This window comes from Equus przewalskii, chromosome 4 (assembly GCF_037783145.1).
Source record: "Equus przewalskii isolate Varuska chromosome 4, EquPr2, whole genome shotgun sequence".
Taxonomy (NCBI): Eukaryota; Metazoa; Chordata; class Mammalia; order Perissodactyla; family Equidae; genus Equus; species Equus przewalskii.
The window spans coordinates 60,338,270-60,357,426 of record NC_091834.1 but is presented as its reverse complement, the minus strand read 5'-3'; the positions used below and the strand labels follow the sequence as shown (position 1 = coordinate 60,357,426).

General features: G+C 41.5%; 1 protein-coding gene across 2 annotated transcripts in view; it reads right to left on the bottom strand.

The window, feature by feature from the left end:
* CHN2 (chimerin 2) overlaps positions 1 to 19,157 on the bottom strand; it is a 287,334-nt gene that overhangs the window by 116,714 nt on the left and 151,463 nt on the right. For both annotated transcript variants that reach the window (XM_070616121.1, XM_070616122.1), the window contains exon 3: positions 16,605 to 16,660. In XM_070616121.1, the coding sequence (XP_070472222.1) occupies positions 16,605 to 16,660 (56 nt within the window). The remainder of the gene's footprint in view (positions 1 to 16,604; positions 16,661 to 19,157) is intronic.

Genomic DNA, 19,157 nt, shown 5'->3' with positions numbered 1-19,157 from the left:
GTACGCAACACATCAGGTTAGGAGTGCTCAGGACCAAAGCAGTTCCCATTTATTGGTTTGTTCTCTGTCTTCTTTTTTCCCCCCAAGAATTATGATTTTTAAAATCAGTGGCAATTTATTAGAATAAATAAAAAGTAAAAGACTTTTCTTAGAGGAGTAGTTCTCAACTGGGAGGGGAGGTGGTTTTGTTCCCCAGAGGATATATGGCAATGTCTGGAGACAGTTTTGATTGTCACGGCTGGCAGAAGGGTGACACCAGCATCTGGTGGGTACCATCCACGGATCTTGGTAAACATCCTACAATGCAAAGGACAGCCCTCTACAGCAAAGAATGATCCCACCCACAATGTCCATAGCGCTGAAGTTGAGAAACTCTGCTTTAGATTAAAAGAACTTTGGGGGGCTGGCCCAGTGGCACAGCAGTTAAGTGTGCACGTTCCGCATCGGCGGCCCAGGGTTCAGTGGTTCAGATCCCGGGTGCGGACATGGCACCACTTGGCAAGCCATGCTGTGGTAGGCATCACACATAGAAAGTAGAGGACGATGGGCACAGATGTTAGCTCAGGGCCAGTCTTCCTCAGCAAAAAGAGGAGGATTGGTGGCAGATGTTACCTCAGGGCTAATCTTCCTCAAAAAAAAAAAAAAAAAAAAGAACTCTGGACTCTTGAGTATTCCCAAGGAAGCTTATTTAAAAAAAGTTTTTGAACCAAAATGCAAACAAGCAACAAATACTTTAAATACATAGAGTAAAATGGAGTAAAAGGAAAGGGGAAATATTCGTTTTTGAAAATACTGATAATTTATAAGATCAGATTTTAAGAAAAGACAGAAATACCTCCAGCCACTCATGGAAGTAGCTCAGATAAATATAAAACTGAACAGACTAATAAATAAGTACTAAGGATGCAATGTGCGGTGTGATGACTGCAGCTAACACTGCTGTATGGTGTATGGGAAAATTGTTAAAAGAGTAAATTCTGAGTTCTCATCACAAGGAGAAAAGCTTTTTTCCTTTATTCTTTTCTTCTTTCTTTTCCTTTTATTCTGTCTACATGGGAAGATGGGGTTAGCTGAACCTATTGCAGCAATCATTTCACAATATATGTAAATCAAACCATCATGCTGTCCGCCTTAAACTTAGTGCCGTGTCAGTTATTTCTCAATAAAACGAGGAAACCCCCCAAAAAACGGAACAGACCCAAATCTCAATAAGATTAATAAGGGAACCCTGGAAAAACTGTAAACAATCTAAAATATAAAAAACACTGAAGAAAAAATTTAAGTTCTTACTTGAGAGTAATCAACTGTGATATGCAAACATATGAACTAATGTTTAAGTCCCTCACTGCTACGAGATGCCACACCTCACAGCATGTTGCCTTGAAACTCTGACCTGATCACTGGGTTGGACACAAAACTTCCACCACTCATGGCTCCCCCGGGTCACAGAGGACTCCCTGGGAGCTGAAGCATTGTCAGAATAGCTGTCCAGTACCTCAGTGATGTCCTGATTTCCTAGGTTCCATTACATAGGCAATACAAAATAAGCATCATAAAAGAGGAAAGTGAATTGCCCAAATTACTTATATTTGGATTTGAAAAGTAACAGAACGGCCACCAGACACACACTCATACAAATACCCATGCCTGGCACATTCAGCCCTTGGTTCCTGGTTCTAGTTTTCTCCAGGTGCAGAGCTGCTGACCTGGCCCCAGAACCCTGCTAAGGCGGGGCACAGGAGGAGCAGGGCAGGAGCCAACACTTAACAGGCGCCTTCAGTGTGTGTTTCTGTTCTCCCAACAGGCAAGTCATGTAGAGACTGACATTCTCATTCTGCAGATGAGGAGAGGAAGGCCCACATGACCACATCGCCTGAAGATCGTGCAGAGGTGTGGAGACAAAATCCAAACTAATGTCTGATCGACACCAAAGCCCACAATCTTCTCCTGCACCAAGAGGAAGGGAAATTGTCCAGGTGACAACAGAGATGATGCACTCGTGGAAACACTGAATCTGTTGTAATACATGGGTTGATCTCCAAATTGCTGAACCCCTCAACGTGCCCATTCTGGAGACCTAGGTCAGCTGACTGTTACAGGAAGATCTGTCCATCACAATTGATGGTCAGTCTGTTTTATTCCTCATCCTTGCGAATGGGATGAGCAAGGGCATCATCTACCCGGTGTCCAAACTAGAAATTATCATCCCAGATTCCTTCCTCTCCCCTAACCCCACTTGCCGTCTGTCACTAAGTCCTGTCCATTGTATGCAATTTTCTAATTGCTCTTAAAATGGTCTCTTTCTCTCTATGCTCACGGCTCTATCTACTCACTGGGATGACTGAAATTGTCTTTTTACAGGTCTCCCTCTCTGTACTTTTATCACCCTCCAATTTATCGTTCACACTGAGGTAAAAAAATGCAAATCTCATCAAGTTGCTCTCTACTCAAAATTCTTCTCTGGCTCCCCATTGCCACATGTTCAAACCTACTCAATTTAGTGGGGCCTTCCCAGACCACCCGACTTAAAAGTGACACCTCCTCTCATTGGCATATCCCATCTCTCTTCTCTGGTTTATTTTTTTCCACCACATTTTCATCATCTGAAATACTATAGATTTTACTTGTGTGCTTTTTGTCAATCTCTCCCATTCAAATGGAAACTACACGAGGGCAGAGATTTTTGTGTTTTGCTTACTGGCATATCTCGAGAGTCTGGAACAGAGCTGGCACACAGTAGGTGCTCAATAAATATTTATTGAATGAATAAATGAATGGTATACTGGGTCTTCCTAGCATGACCTTGCTTGTGTATCCAGAATATGCCCTTAGCACACATACTCTTGCCCCATCACAGCCTCATTCTCCAATTTTTTATGTTCCTAAGTCAGAACTTGTAGTTTCTGAAACACACTCTTGGCATTCATATATTTCAGCCATTCTTTGGTCAGGATATTTCCTCTGCCTGGAATTCTAATACTTGTTCTCCGACCCATCTATGCCTTAACTTGACAAAATCTTACTGATCTTAAAAATAAGAGATAAAATGCTGCCAAGGGAAAATCTTTCCTGGCTGCCTCAAACTACCTTAATTATTATTTCCTATGCTCCCTCTGACTTTATAAAAGCCTGCGTCAGGGCCATGATCTTACCGAGATTAGGGCTGTTGGTCCTTATGACCTCTAGATGTGAGCTCCTTAAAGGAAGGGCTCTTGTCTTTTCACTTCTGTTGTCCCAGCACTCAACAATGTATCTTGTACACAGCTCAGATTCAATGGAAGTAATAGACGGTTTGATAGACAGTTTTGCTAATGGCCCCATGTCCCCTCTCTGGGTTCACTGAAATTTCAAAAGGGGCCTCCATGGAAAGACTGGCAGCACTGATGGTTCACATCTTGATGCTTTATGCCTCCAAGCTGTAGGACAAAACTTGCTCCCTTTCCAGTCTTCTGAACCTCTGAAGAGTAAAGACTGAAGATCATGGGCAACGACTATGACTTGAAGTCAGTGATTCTGCTAATCCAGGTCCCGCACATTCTCTAGACAAGGGGTGCACATGTGAACCAACATAAGCCACTCAGAAGCTCTGTTGCTGGAATTTGCAAGTTGAGAAGAAACTGTTAGAGTTGATTCATATGCATGGCAGTGCCTAACCACAACAATAATAATAATTGCTAAACTATTAAGAACTCTCTATGTGCCAGGCATAGTTCTAAGCACTTTCTTTACATATCTTAACCCATTCAATCCTCGTGACTATCCAATAGGTAAGATCTATCACACCCATTTCCAAAGGACGAACTGAGGCACAGAGAAGCAGAGTGTAAAATCAGGCTGTATTATCCTGGAGCTTAGGCCCCTAACCATCACACTCTACTGCCCAGAGGTGCATCAGTCCTGCTTCCTGGATCCCTGGAGATGTCCTGCTTCACAGACCCTTCCAGTGACCCTTGTTCAGCTTTTCTTTCCATTCAGGCTGGAACCAGGGTGGTGGTAAAGTTTACCAAGCTCCACAGGAGATTCTGACACATACCCAGGACTGGGACCATCACTTTGGACAGCAGTTCCAAAACACAGGGAGAATGAACACCTTCCTGGAAGCTTCGAACATCTTCCTAGGACTTTTGATCCACTCTCACAGTAGGCTTCCAAGAACACTCAAAAGCCTACACAGGTGCAGCATTTGCCTCTGTGGTTGGCCCAGATCATCTTCCTAGCAGCTCATTTTACCCTTTCTTTCTATGTCTTCCCTGGCGCTATGATTCCTTGGCTCCACATGTTGGCTCCCAACACCCACCTCAGGCCCTTCTTGTTTGGACAACCCAATTAGGTATACTGCTCTGGCTCTGCCCTGGCACTCTCTTGGCTTGGGCCTCGTACTCATCCTCTGGCATCCTGAAGCCACAGCTCTAGGTAAAATGACTCTTTCCTCCCATCAAGCCAAATCCTATGGAGGCCACATTGGCCAGGCTGACTGGCTGGCCTCCCACCGAAGCAGGAGAATCAAAATGATCGGTCTACCTGTCCGTCTTCCTGATGCTTCCTACAAATAGGCGCCTTGTTTAAAAAAAAATCACATAAAGGAAAATCAAAAGCCAGGATTCAATCATGGACATAAATTTTACCTTCATATCTAATCTAATCTCCCTTTTGCTTCAAAATACACTTTTCCCCCTCCTTTGGTCTTCAGTGCAGATGATAACCTGAGAATATTCTCTGTAGAATAAGCTTTCCTCTATTAAAAGCCATCCCTGTGCCACCTGATTGCCTGTTCTTCCTCACACTAAATAATCCTTGTTCTTTTAACCTTTTCTAATGGATCCTATTTTCCAATCCTTAACTCATCTTCATTATTCTCCTTGGAACTCTCTTTAAATTTTCCACATACTTTTTAGGTTCAAAGAGCTTGAAGTACCCAATAGAATCGAATCAAATCAAGAGAAAATTAATGTTGCTGTGAAATTTCTAGAGGGAGAAAAGGTTGGGCGAGGACACTCATTTAATTCCTCATTCTTGTTAGCAAATTCATTCTTTCAAAGCTTAATGGTATTTGGGTTAAGTGGGACTATGTGTACTTTGGAAAAGGAAAGAATGTCCATCATTCTCATTCTTCTCCCCAGAATTTTTTTTCTCTCTTCTCCTAGAAATGTAAGAGTATTCAAATATAAGTGTTCAGTGTAAGTATTCAAATGTATGTGTTCAAATTGATGAATAAAATTAATCTACCTACAGAGAAAGAAAGGAGGACAGAACTTGGAAGATGGTAGAAATTAAAAATTGTCCAGTGAGGAGCTGGCCCCGTGGCCAAGTTCGTGCGCTCCTCTTCGGTGGCCCAGGGTTTCACCAGTTCGGATCCTGAGCGTGGACCTAGCACCGCTCATCAAGCCACGCTGAGGCAGTAGCCCACATAGCAGAACTAGAGGGACCCACAACGAGAATATACAACTATGTACTAGGGGGCTTTGGGGGGAAGAAGAAGAAGAAGAAAAAAAAAAGAAGATTGGCAATAGATGTTAGCTCAGGGCCAATCTTTAAAAAAAATTGTCTAATGAAATGTTCTTGATCTTTTTTTGCATTATAACCTTCCTTTGGAGCCTTTTTACACACGTTTTTTTCTCTCAAACAAAATTTTAATACCACAGATAAACTGTATATCTGTTTATGTTCTATATGTGTATCTTGCTTTATACATTTAAAGAGTAAGGGTTTTCTGCAGGCCCCTTCAAGAACCAATATTCCCCCCCTTGGGGTTAATATCACCCTCTTTGAGAACCCATTGTCTGATGAGATCTTTATGGCCTTCAGAATGCTTTATTTATTCTTCCACTGGGAAGGTGGAATCCGTATATTTGCCCCCTTCTTATAGCTGAGAAAGCTGTAGTCCAGAGCACTAAATTAATTTTCTCACAGTCCCACCCAGGGCTAGCAGCCGAGGCAGGGTTGAGACCCAGTCCCTGATTTCAGGTCCAGTATTGATGTCTTTACGTGGCGATGATGCCATAAAATCCAGAAACCTGTTCTCTATTATTTTAAAAAATTGCCTAATTTAGCATTTCTGAAACAGGCGCTCCCTCCAAAATAATTCCCAACATGGTAATAAATAAGAGTGAAAGTGCCTTATTAATGATTGTCTTTGCTTTCAAATTCTTTTTCTGACAAATTTTTTCCGGGTTAAAAATTCTTGAGCTGGCCTTCTGGCACCTCCAGCAGCTCTGACACTGAGACATCTCCTGCTGTTCAGGGTTGTGCACCAAGAGATCGTTTTTGTTCCCCGGGCCACAGCACATCCTGCCATTACTCTTCTTGCACAAACTGTCTTCGTTTTCTCTTCTTGACATTTTAGTATGAAAATTTTCATACATACAGAAAGATTGAAGGATTTTTATAGCAAACACCCCTATACACAGCACCTAGATTCTATAATATTTACTCTACTTGCTTTATAGCGTATCTATTTATTTATCCCTCTATCCATCCATTAACCCAACTTTTATTTTTTGGATGTATTTCATAGTAAATTGCAGGCATAGCACTCTCCCTCAAATGCTTCGGCATGAAAATTTTTAATCAGAATTCAATAACATAGAGACTTTAATAGGAGGGTAACACCAGCTTTGTTCTTAAAATTAAAGAAAGTGCGTTTATTTACATGTTCAGGTGGTGTTCCCAAATAAACAGATTCCACACACCGTTTTAATTTCCTGCTTATGGAGCACTGTGCCACCTTTTATAACAGGCTACTGTTTCTTGATGAGGAGAAAGTGGCTGTGAGAATTCGGGTGAAAGAGCAGCTGCTTACTGTGCCTGCCTTGGCCTCTTTCGTCAATTTACATGTGTTAAATGTGAAGGCCAAAACGTTTCTTAAAATGGCTTAGGGTCAAATTTATCCTAAATTACAGGACTAAAATTCTCCTTTTTTGCTAACATTTACATAGCGCTTGGGAGATGGCAGAAATTAAAGACCAATGCTTCCCATAGATAAATGCCAGGCACTATTCTCAGTGCTTTACATATGTTAACTCACTCTCCAAAGTTACTTGTAGTGCAAGACTATGGGTTGGGAAACTGTTTCTGGCAAGGGCTAGATAGTAAATACTTTAGGCTTTGAGGACTGAGCAGTCTCTGTCTCAACTTGCCATGGGAGCATGAAAGCAGCCATAGACGATATGTAAAGGATGGAGCATCGCTGTGTTCTAATAAAACTTTATTTACAAAAATAGTCAGCAGGCAATAGTTTGCCTATGCTGGACTAACAAATGTTATATTCCATTGTCTAAAATCAGTGTCAGGACATCGTATAGTTAGCTCGAAACTCAGAGCTTGCCAATATCTCAAAGGCCTTTTGCTTTAATGGTGGGTGAAATCATCTCGTTGTGTTTGTGCCCTTCGACCTCTTACTGTACTGGGAGGAGACAATCATTAATTTTTAATCTATGGCATACTGATGCCAACTTAAAAAATCAAAATGAACTAAGGTAGAAAACGGTTGAATTATATTGTTAAACTACTGAGAATACTGAACACTAAGGGGGTCTGATCTGCATCCTTGAATTGAAAGATATTGCTGAAGCATCATTAAGCATGGTCTTGAGGAAGTCATGGAACCCTAAGGACCACAGCAGAGCAAAGGGACAACCAGAAAAGTGTGATTACAGACTTGGTAGAAATACCCAGGGAGATACGAGAACACTTCATCAAACAATCGATGTGTAATTACCTAGAAGGACACGAGGTGCTGGATGGCAAGCAATATGCCTTTGTCAGGCTGTGCCAAGGCGATTTAATTTCCTTTCACAGTAGATAGGGAGATGACACCGACCATGTAAATAAGGAGGAAGAAAGAGATACCATCGCTAAAGCAAAGCTTGCTATTCTGTCCAACAAGACAGGGAGATACAGTGTACTTAGAGCTAATGTCAAGTGAAACTATGATTTATCAAAGGACACAGCCAAAGATGGTTGATTGCCAATGGCTCAGTCAGTGTCAGCCTGGAGACGATGAGGGGAGTGGTAGACTGAGGCAAGGAAGCAGGGCCAGGAAAGCACCAATGCTGGACAAGCGTTTATTAGCAAATTAGCCACCTACAATCCTGAACTGAGCAATACTCATTAAGCAGAATGATGACCCACTGAATAAAGAGACTAGCCCCTTGAAAAATAGAAATATAATTGAAAGTATTCCTGACATAATGATAAAGGATTTGGCATTTATATTAACACAAAAGTTCATTAGAAGCAAAAGTAAATCCAGCAAGGGTTTGTGCTCAGCCACAAGATAAGGAAAACATCTAAAAGGAGCTGGAGTTCATAATAGTATATACAGAATATCAATGAACACGAGCATGAGTCATCTCATTAGAACTGACTTTGAATATTTTTGTTAATTAGTAATGCAAACATAACACTGAGAAGCATAAGGAACTGGGAGGTAGGCTAGGAAAAGAGGCTAAATTAAACACTGACCACAGGGCTGCACGGGTTCATCTTTGGCCTTTGCAACATACGAGGGTGTGGGAAAGCTAGACATAGCAAAGAAGAAAGGCAGAACCAGAATATTTTTAAACAGTGGAAAACAACATCTAGGAGGAAGTATATCTGGGAAAAAAAAGAAGGCTCTGGGGTGACTTGGCATCTACTTTGAAGTCCATGAAGGGTCTAGCACAGCGCTGGGCCAACAGGGAGCATCACCAGGAGACAGTGTCTTGATTCTTCCACCCTAGGGCACAGGGGAGGCAACATAAAATGGAAAGCAGAGGGAGTGAGAACAGTGGTGACAACAGTGGCTCTCACACTTGGGTGAGCATCAGGATCACGTGCAAAGCTTGTGAAAACCCAGACTGCTGGGCCTCATCTCTGAGTTTGTGATTCAGCAGGTCTGGGGTGGGCCAGAGAGTCTGCATTTCTGCCAAGTTCCCAGGTGATGCTGTTGCTGCTCGTCCTGGGACCGCATTTTGAGAATCACTGCGCTAGAAGCCCAGTCCAGGATTTGGTTCGGGTTCAAATCTTGCTCTACCCCTCCTGTGCTACTTGTCTTGTTTCTGCTTGTAAAATGAGAGGGATAACAATCCCCATAGGACTGGCGTGAGCCACAGGACACGTAGAACTCTTAACCCAGAGCTTGGGCACAATAAGTACTCCACATACGTTAGCTTTCGTTGCTATTAAAAGACTGACAACAAGTAAATAATTAGGCAGGATCAGGTGGTCATATTAAAATGGAGACAGCCTGAGATTGTGCCATCCACATTTTCCTGATGGAAAGTAGAGTCAAAGTTACAAATCTGTTTTTAAATGTCTCAGCGCTTGGTTAGTCAGGCCACACTACCCTAGTAGACATGACTTGCCTGGGGCAAAGTGTAACCTGCCTTTATCAGCATTATTTCTCAGTTAACGTTTAACCAGGTGAGTAAAATGTGAAGGATGTCTTTAAAACCTCACTGGCACGCCCAGTGCTATGCACCTGCTTCCTTTCCCAGAAGATCCTGGCCACACCTGAAATTTTGCTGGACCTGGCCTCTGCGTTACAGAGCAGACGGCTGCTCTAGATAGCAATTGCTGCGGAGGTAAGATATTTGCTTTCTGTTTGCATGTGTAAGGTCGGCCCTATAAAAGCCAGCAGCTCCTCATAACCATTGTGCCCGCAGTCTGGACCACCCCACTCCCACTCCCCCTCAGTGAGTGATGGCATCTGGGCTATGGCTGTCACAGACTAGGTCAGGATAACAGAGCATGCGTTGTGATCCATGATGCTATCGGTTATTATTTTTTTCTAAAACAACTAACTACACAATGGACTATTTCATCTCTAGTAATTATACAAAGGAATACACATTTTCAGAAATAAAATCACTCAGAGAGACTAAGGAAGATTCTCAAGAAATTTTACTTATTATCAATCACTGTTTAGTCTCCCCCTTCATTTTCTTCATTTTGTTTTAAGAAGAAACCTTACACTTTTGCCTCAACTTATGCTTCAGGATATATAGTGTTCCTTGGTGGCCCTCTCCAGTTCAGCCAGCCTGTCCCCTTGGCTTGGAGTCCTTATGCCTCTGAATCCTACAGCAGCTTGTCCTCGAGAGCCCCTTATGCACTGCTCCTGACATCACCTGGGAAATGACAATATTTTCTAGGTGCAAACATGCGGGGTCCACCTTACATTCGAAGAAGTTCAAAGTATTCCAAAGAGAGTGAATTCTTCTTTGGAGAGTTACGTATTTTGGCAGATCACAGCACTTGGCAGTAAGAAAGAGTTTTCATTTAAAAAGTTTTTATTTAGAAAAAAATAGAACTCATATGTCTAAAAATTTTTCCTAACATTAGTTTTATGAGAAGGATTTCCCCCTTGACTACAGTAGGCCTACAAGCAAAGCAAGTCTAGCTCAGGATGAAATCACATCAAGAAAAGATCCTGATGGCAAGAGGGAGGGAGAAGAAAGCCCGGGGGGAGTAATGATGGGAAAAGTCCTTTATTCTTGGTTGTGTCAATACTAAGGGGGGAAAAAGAGACCAGCAGAGAAAGTCCAGGATGAAAAGAAGAGAAATATTTCTTACCAGGGAAGAAATAGCCTTCTGATTAGTGCACATAAAGCCAATTAAAAGGTAATGGAATTGATTTCTGTTTGTGGCTTGTAGAATGAATCTCATTACTTTAGAGACATGTCTTGTCTAGATGTCTTGAATCAGTAAGTTTTCTTGTTCCTTCAAATGCACACTGGTTTAAAAACATTCATTTTCAATGAGTAAGAGAAGAAAAAGAAGAGGATGGTAGAATAGTAGAAAACTTCTCTGAGTTTACTTTAAATCTGTGATTTGAAATGTACTAAGTTAGTTGAGAATGATATGGCCAATCAATATGGCTTGTTAAGATCTTCCAGCTATGCCCAAGTCAAGATCAATGCCTAAAGCTACAAGACTACAGGACTGTAAAGCCTAGGTTTGGTGAATCAAAATTTAAAAAGCATAACGATAAAATGAATTGCTTTTGTAGGCTTTAAAAAATAGTTTTTACAAATAAAGGAAGAAGAAAGTGAAATGGGTAGATATTTAAGAACATCAAAAACTAGAGAAAATGCACAGAAAGGGAGAGCATTTAAAGTGGTATTTAAAAAATGAATATAATTTGCTAGGAGGTAAAATATGGTATTATTGCAGTTTAAGATAGGCCGTGTCATCTGTACTTGGCTTAACCTCTGACCACCAAAAAAAAGCTGGTTCTGATCATACATGCTGGAAATCTCGGTTCTACAATTCACTTTCCCATTAAAAAAAAAAAACTTGTTCAACATAGATTATTTATGGCAAGGGAGAGAGGAAGTAAAGCTGCATAAAATGGAGAACAATTTGAAATAATAGCACATAATTTTATTTCCCCTTTCTGAAATTGCTTTTTATAAGCCCATATTTGCTACAGCAATTTCCAAAAAAAGAAAGACAAATGACACCAAATCATTTGCAGTCACAAAAGAATTCCTACTTTTTGTGTATTTTTACGTAATTCTAGTGGAACTTGACTTTACATTAGTCATGCAAGTAAATCTTGATGTTTTGGCCTTTTGGAAAGGCCAAAAAGAAATTTAGAATACTCCAAGAAAAAATATTAGTCTGTGTTTAAGTAAGAACTCTAACAGCTGCCAAAAGTCCAACTCACTACCCTAATAACAGTATTGAGTAAATCTGATATCCTATTAGTAATAGTTTGAGAATTCTAAATTCCTTTGTTAGTGATCTCTATCCTTTTTTTCATCATTTTACCATATATTTACTGATTGCCCACTGCTACTTGGCACTATGCTCAATGTTAAGGAAGTACCTATGATCAAAAAAAAAAAGATTGATGAAGTAGGGGCCGGCCAGGTGGCTAAGCGTTTAAGTGTGCACGTTCTGCTTCGGTGGCCTGGGGTTTGCCGGTTCAGATCCCGGGTGTGGACGTGGCACCACTTGGCAAGCCATGTGGCAAGCGTCTGACATATAAAGTAGAGGAAGATGGGCATGGATGTTAGCTCAGGGCCAGTCTTCCTCAGCAAAAAGAGGAGGGTTGGCAGCAGATGTTAGCTCAGGGCTAATCTTCCTCAAAAAAAGAAAAAAGATTGATGAAGTCTCTGGAGCTTGTATTCTCCTGGAGGGAGATGTACAAGCAACAAGTAAACAATTGAAGATGAGAAGAAAGTGTATTCGAGAGCGTATTAAGTACTACAAACAAAATAAACAGGGTGGTATGACAGATAAGGTGATACGATAGAGAAGATCTGATGGTTGGGGAAGTGCTCATTTTTATGGGGTTCAGGGAGAGCTTCTGTTATTAGGTGAACTGTGACCTGAAACCTGGACATGCAGAGAACTCGGGGACCAGAATTCCAGGCAAATGGCAAATTCAAAGGCCCTGTAGTAGCAACATTGTGGTTTGTTTGACGAATGGGAGCAGAGGTAGTGGGGCTGCACGGAAGTGCGCTCTGAGAAGAATGGGGCAGACAGGGCAGGGTCGAATGCGGGAGCCACACCATGGCTCAGAGGCGTAGCATGAGGTCTTGCTTTTCTTTTAAGAGCAATGGGAAATTGTTGAAACTGTTGGATTCATATTTAACGACGATGATTTTGGGCTCCTATTTGGTGAATGGAGTGTGTGTGTGTGTGTGTGTGAGAGAGAGAGAGAGAGACAATGTGGGCTGAAAGGAGACTGCCAAGAGTGAAAGCAGGGAAACCAGGCAGGAGGCTGCTGGACTGCAACAATCCAGGCAAGAAATGAGAGGGAGAAAAGCGGGCAAATGCAAGATATATTTGGAGGTGAATTTGACAACTGCTAAGGGAAAAGGGTGAGTGTGGGAAAGTGAGAGGTCCAGGTTTCTGAAGTTCGGTGCCATTTAATGGAGGGGGTCGAGTTCTATTTTGAACATTAGTCTGGAGATGGCCTGTGGGGTGTCTACTTGAAGAGGTCAAGCAGGCAGATGGAGCGAGATGTTTGGAGCCCAGGGGAAAGGTCTTAGCTAGAGACGCAAACTTGGGAGTCCATATTCTGCACAGTTCCTGGCAGACCACCCAGGCACACAGTTGGCAATTAATAAATGCTTATGAAATGACTGATTGATAACTGATGGAGAGGACAAGTGAGAATTTTGCATACTGGAGGATGGTTTGAATCTCTTGGCAAGGAGCACTCAGGAAATGCCAATAGAGTGCCAGGTGCCACGGCTGCTCCATAAATATTAATTTACAGCGATGAATCTCAGGAAAGCAATGGACTGCTATTTCAGTAACTGACCTACCTGGCTTAATTGGTGCCAGAGCCGTTGTTCAGCAGCTTGTAGCCTCTGTTCCTCACTCTCCATATCTTTTTTCCTGGTGGCTTAATTCCTGACCCAGGCATCCTGCTTTGTTCTTGATGGTTGCCTTTTTTTGCCCTCACATTCAGAGATTACTGTCATTGCTGACCCTATCCCTAATGACTGTCTCAGAAGCTGCTCTTCACAGGTCTCTGAATCTGCCATGAATCACGAACACTGAGTACCTATTATATGCCAGGCACCATTCTAGACACTTGACGCAGATATCCTATTTAGATTCATTTAGATACAAAGTCGATGTTTGCCTTTGGGTTAGACCTTAATCCCCCCGAGACAGGAAGTGCTTGGCTCTAAGAGAGGTACCTAGAAAGCGGTAGAGCAAGGACTCAGAAGAAGTCTAGCTGGGCTCCCTGCCTGGGTTTGCAAAGCTTGTTGGATTCTGCCTGCTGAATCAGTCTGTAGCCTTGAGCGACAGTGTTCCATATCGCTGTAACTGCAGACTTAACTTGGTGCTCTAAAGTGGGTATTCATCACGTTCAATAAGAAGATCCTAACCTGAGAGAGGCCCATAGTCTGGGAAGTTATTAGTCATTAGAGAAACAAGAGATCGAGTACGTTGGAGTAGCACAGCTGGGCAGGCTTGCCGGGGCAAGGGAAGAGGTAGCTGAGAGGAGAGGGTTTGATGACTAAGAAGGAGGGCAGCAGGACTGTGCATAAAAGGAAAATGTGAACTCTTGATAGCTAGCGAAAGGGTGAGATGGCAAAGAAACAGAAAAAAATCATAACTCATTGTTCAAAAGAAACAGCCTTATGGCTTTATGTAAATGTGTTAAGAAAGCTTCAATCTCTCTGGCCACACACTCAACCTGAAAGGCTTTCTGTCTTCGTTAGGCACGTCCCCTGAGCACGCAGGTGTGCCACAAGGCAAAGAGATGTTTGCTTAAACACCATCTGTAGCAGAAGCAGCCATTTCACCAGTGTCCGAGAGGAGGCTGTGCCCTCACTAGAAGGAGGCCAAGTCCTAGGAGGCCCAGCAATTTGGGCAGGAATTATTTGCAGTTAACGTCGCACAGGAGGACAAAGGGAACTGTCACCACTCCTGCTGGCGCTCATCTAGACAGCACCTGTTCTTCCAGCACACTCAACCCTTTATCGCCTGACACCTGCCTGGCTGGATGGGCCCCATGCTGCCTGCCGAGGAAATGGAACTGATGAATATCCATTTCATATTAGATTTCATGGCGGAAATGGGAGCATGGAATTTCTAGAGGCAAGCTACCAATGAATCCAGCATCAACCAGGTATAACTTATTAATGAATCAAATTGATAAAGGTCGAAAGGTGAAAACTTGGTTTAAAAGACAGACAAGAGGAAAAAAAAGCTGCACATATACCATGTCCTTTAGCTACAGCAGAGCCTTGTGGCTTGTGGCACACAGCTGTGCTTTGCTAAGGTGTCTGTGGCATTTCCTTCCGACGTAAGTGCAACATTAAAGAGATGTGCAGTGGACCCTCAGCCCCCTGGACGTCTGAGGAGTTTCAGCCGAAGCCTAGGCAGAGCTTCTGTGAAGCTAATCTCAACCCACCCATCTCCACTGCTGACAGTCCACCTGCCTCAGAGGACAACCGACATGGTTCCAAGGATTCTGAGAAACAAACAAGTGCACTCTCTCTCTCTCTTTCTCCTTCTCTCTTTTACACACACACACTCACCCACACACATGCAGAGGTAAAAATCTTAACCATATCTCTAATTACATATGTTATGATTTTGTTCTCTTTTAATATGACACTCAAAGGTACCAAGAGGCAAGTTCTTTGGGGCATTCTCAACACCTCGACCAAAGTCAGAACAGTGTAGGCTCTCCATATGTATTTGTTGAATAAATGAACAAATGGATATTTACTGCCCCCTTGGGTTTCAAGTTCTGGTGTCCAACCGTGCCTGGAAACTTTCTATTAATACCCCTGGGAAGAGTCCTTAGTTGTATTCTAACTTTACAAATATTCTTTTTATGGAGACATTTGAACTCCTCCAGCTCCCTACACTTGGTTATATGTTTTCTGATGGAGAAATATTAAATGTAAAGTAGGACTGAAGGAATTTTTAACAACTTGTTTCTTAATTCTCACCACAAACACCCTATTTAAAGCATCTCATCAAAAAAATTGTATTTGTCCTGTTCTTCTCTTATTTGCATTTTATTGGGTAACCAAAGACAACAGTCAGCAGGGTGAGTGACAGGATAGGATAAGACTACCAAAGAAAGATTTGACTCCACCCTGGATTGTTCCTTAAGGATTAGATATTTTCTCCTCTCCAGCCACATTCCTGGGATAAGAATGTCTACTCTGCATTAAAATTCAGATTACTTGATAAATCTCAATACCCTTCAATAGAAGTAAAATTTTATATAGAAACATTTATTAAACAGTGATAAGCTGGCTCTAGATGTGGGCATGTATGTCCCTAAGTCTTTGAGACAGATTAAGGACCATAGTCAGTCTGCCAGGAAGTACTGATGTTCAAGGATGAATCTCAAGAATGCTGGAAATGGAGCCTTTTCCCCCTGATAAGGCAGATGTGACATTTAAAAAGATATCTGCTACTCTGTATGTAATCAAAGTCATAATAACAAAAATAAGCAAGGAGCCATGGAGCTTTGTTTGAAGGATATTAGTTTGGCTATTAAAGAAACTGGTCAATGTGACAATAGAAAATAGAGCTGTGGTGCTGTCTTTCAAATCTTGCAGGAAGCCCAGACGATAAGAGAACTAATGAGCTAAGGAGGGATAGAGAAAGTTCTGTGGGCTGGTAAGCATTTTTATGAGACGATATATTTTTTAAGCTTATCGCCAAGAATAAAAACACAGTCACTTTTCTTGGAGGGCTTTCTCTTTAATGTCAAGTAAATATTTAAAAGCATAAAGATTTGCTAAATATGGGGTGTTGAGAGTACCCAGATATTTATTATTCTCTGTATTTTCTCTGTTGGAAGCATTCTCTCATAAAAAATGATAAAAGAATCAAAAGGAGGAACAAGGAAAACAGCCAAAATACACATTTTAGGGGAGTTTACCAAGGATGCTTCATTTGCCTCTGCAATGGTTAAAAATGTGAGATATTTGATTCCAAGTTAGTTTGTTAGTATTTTTAAAATAACACCTGATTTCAAAATATAGAGTCTTCAGGTGTTAAATTTGGTGACATTCTAACAAGCGTTAAAGAAATCAACTCCCAGGAAACTTGAAAGCCCTTCAACATCAACATGGTGCTGCCAATTTATCATCTTTAACAAGGTGTATTGGAAATAGCTGAGTACTGACCTCCCCAGGACAAATGATCCTCTTGGGACGAGGGGCCTCTTGCTGTAACTGATACACTGCCAAAAAAAAAAAAAAAAAGATAATTATAATCAGAAAACTGCAACACATACCGACATGCCTTCAAATAGTTCCATCTAAGTACATCTCAAAAACTGCAAATATTTCAAACAAAAAGCAAAGAGGATACTGGCACATTTTTAGAAGGAATGAAGTCAGATCATTTATATGGAAATTAGTCACCATGAATGTAAACTGGAAAAATTGATTTTTTTTCCTTCTTATAAGGCCAATTTAGTTTCATAATTGTTACTGGCATTGTTCATTTTATGGCTTTCTTGGAAGACTAGATGCGACTAAAATTCTTCTGAATATTTTAAAGTTGAAATTCTACTTGTAACTAAGTAGTAGGATCATATAATAATAGGATTCCTGAATTTCAATGCTGATGTCTCCTGACAGAGCAGGAAAGACGGGCATTGGAAGAGGAGGGCCCTTCTCTGCAACGTTAACAGTTATGTACAAAGACACAACTGATTCTGTGAGAGAATGAAACACCAAGTCACTGCTCTTCTCATGAGTTCCATTTTTGCCCTATCACCATGAATTCTCATCTATTTGACTATTTCCCACCCATTGTCATTCTTTTTTCTTGGGCTCTTTCATATCTTAAATAAAAATAATTCTCTTGTATCCTACTTTAAAGACAGACTTTCAGGCGTGGGCATGGAGGAAAGCAGGTAATCACATAAAAAAATACAGCTTATCAGACTATAATTTGTGATTTTTCAGACTATAACAAATGATTTTCTGCTGCTCAGCTAGTCCGGTTATTATCTCTGTTAGAAGGAAACTAGCCTATGCTGGTGCCTCTGGGTTCTACTTCCACGAACACAGAAATTGAATACAAACCTAGTTGATGTTATCTTCAGAATCTTGAGAGGGAAAAATTAATTTCAGATGGAATAATCTATGAAAAGTTAAAAACTCAGTCCTATAAACTCTTTCCAGAAAATGTAATAAGATAAGCAAAAATTTCTGATTTATTCTTAGATCTAAAAATAAAAAATAAATTTCAATGGAAGGGCAGATGGTTATGTGGAAACAGAGATGAAAATGATGGGCTGTGTTTTGTAATTATGGGTCCCCAATGCTTTCGGCTCAACGTAGTCATTTTCTTACCTAATTAGGTGTAGACTATCCAGCTTTAGCACAGAGAAGAGACTGCCTCACCCTCTTATAGATGTTGTAATGTGCCACATTTCTAAGCTTAGTTTGCCCACACTAAAGATGATGCCTGTGTCACTTAAGGACAACTGGACCCATGTATGGGAGATAGGGTGAGAGAAGGCTTCTTGTAAAAGAAGAAACGTGAGGAAGAGTTAGCCAAAGATAGAGAAATAATTGTGGACATTCCACTGACTATCACAGTAGGGCTCATGCGCTCCTTAAGCCGTGAGAGAGGCTACATGGAATACTTTATTTGTCTAGAATCACCTCCAGCACCTACTAACTGCTTTTCAGCAGGCTGTGGCTGCTAATGAGTGTGATGAGAACCAACGGGGCCATCTCTGAGAATCACAGAGTTCTAGATCTAAGGAGAATTGCAGAACACACATCTAGAGAACCCTGTCCCTTCTCTTCCCACTGTCAACGCCTCTTGAAGCCAACATTTATATGTGGGGGGCCCAGGTGGAATGGCTTTGTGAATGCCACTCTTAATGCCTCCCTTGGAGATGACAAAGGAAGCACAGCTGTTATAAGACAGAAGCATTTTAGCCAAGTGTGCCTTTGCAATTCGTATCAGCAAATATGTGAGCATCTGGTATAGACCAGATACTACAGTCAGCATTATGTACAGGCTTTGAGGATGAGTGGAGAGGAAGGGAGAAGAGAAGGCAACCAGCATACTGAGTGCCTGTCATGTGCCAGGAACAATATTATATTGAATCTTCATGAGAACTCAGAAAAAACAGCTTTGTATCATTATCATTCTCATTTCTCAGATGAGAAAACAAGTGCAGAGAAGTTAAATATTTGTCCCATGGTGTCCAGCTAAAATGTATCCTTTTGAATCCAAAGCCCTGGTTTGTTTTTCTTATGCCTCAGGTCCTTTGCACTTGCTATTCCCTCCATCTGGATTGCTCTTTCCCAAGACATCCATATGACTCCCTCTCTCCCTTCATTCAGGTCTTCCCTGGCTTGCCTGACTTGCGAGGTGACTTGATCTGGTCTGTTTCCAAATAATGATAATAAGGATAAGACTATTCAGAATAATAGAAGCTGCCATTTTCTGGGCACCTACTATGTGCTACACACCTTATGTGCATCTTCTCATTTAATCTTTCCAACAAACTTTCAAGGTAACTGTTATTCCCCCCTACCTACCCACCCGTAAAGCAGTGGAGATGCTAAGCTTTGAAGAAGCTGAAGGTCACACAGATAATATGATGAAATCAAGATTTAAAGCCTGATTTTCTGATCCCAAAGTCTGTATTTTTCAGCCTCAGCCAGTGGTTCCCTGAAGTAGATGGTTAGGAGATCCCATGTGCGGCT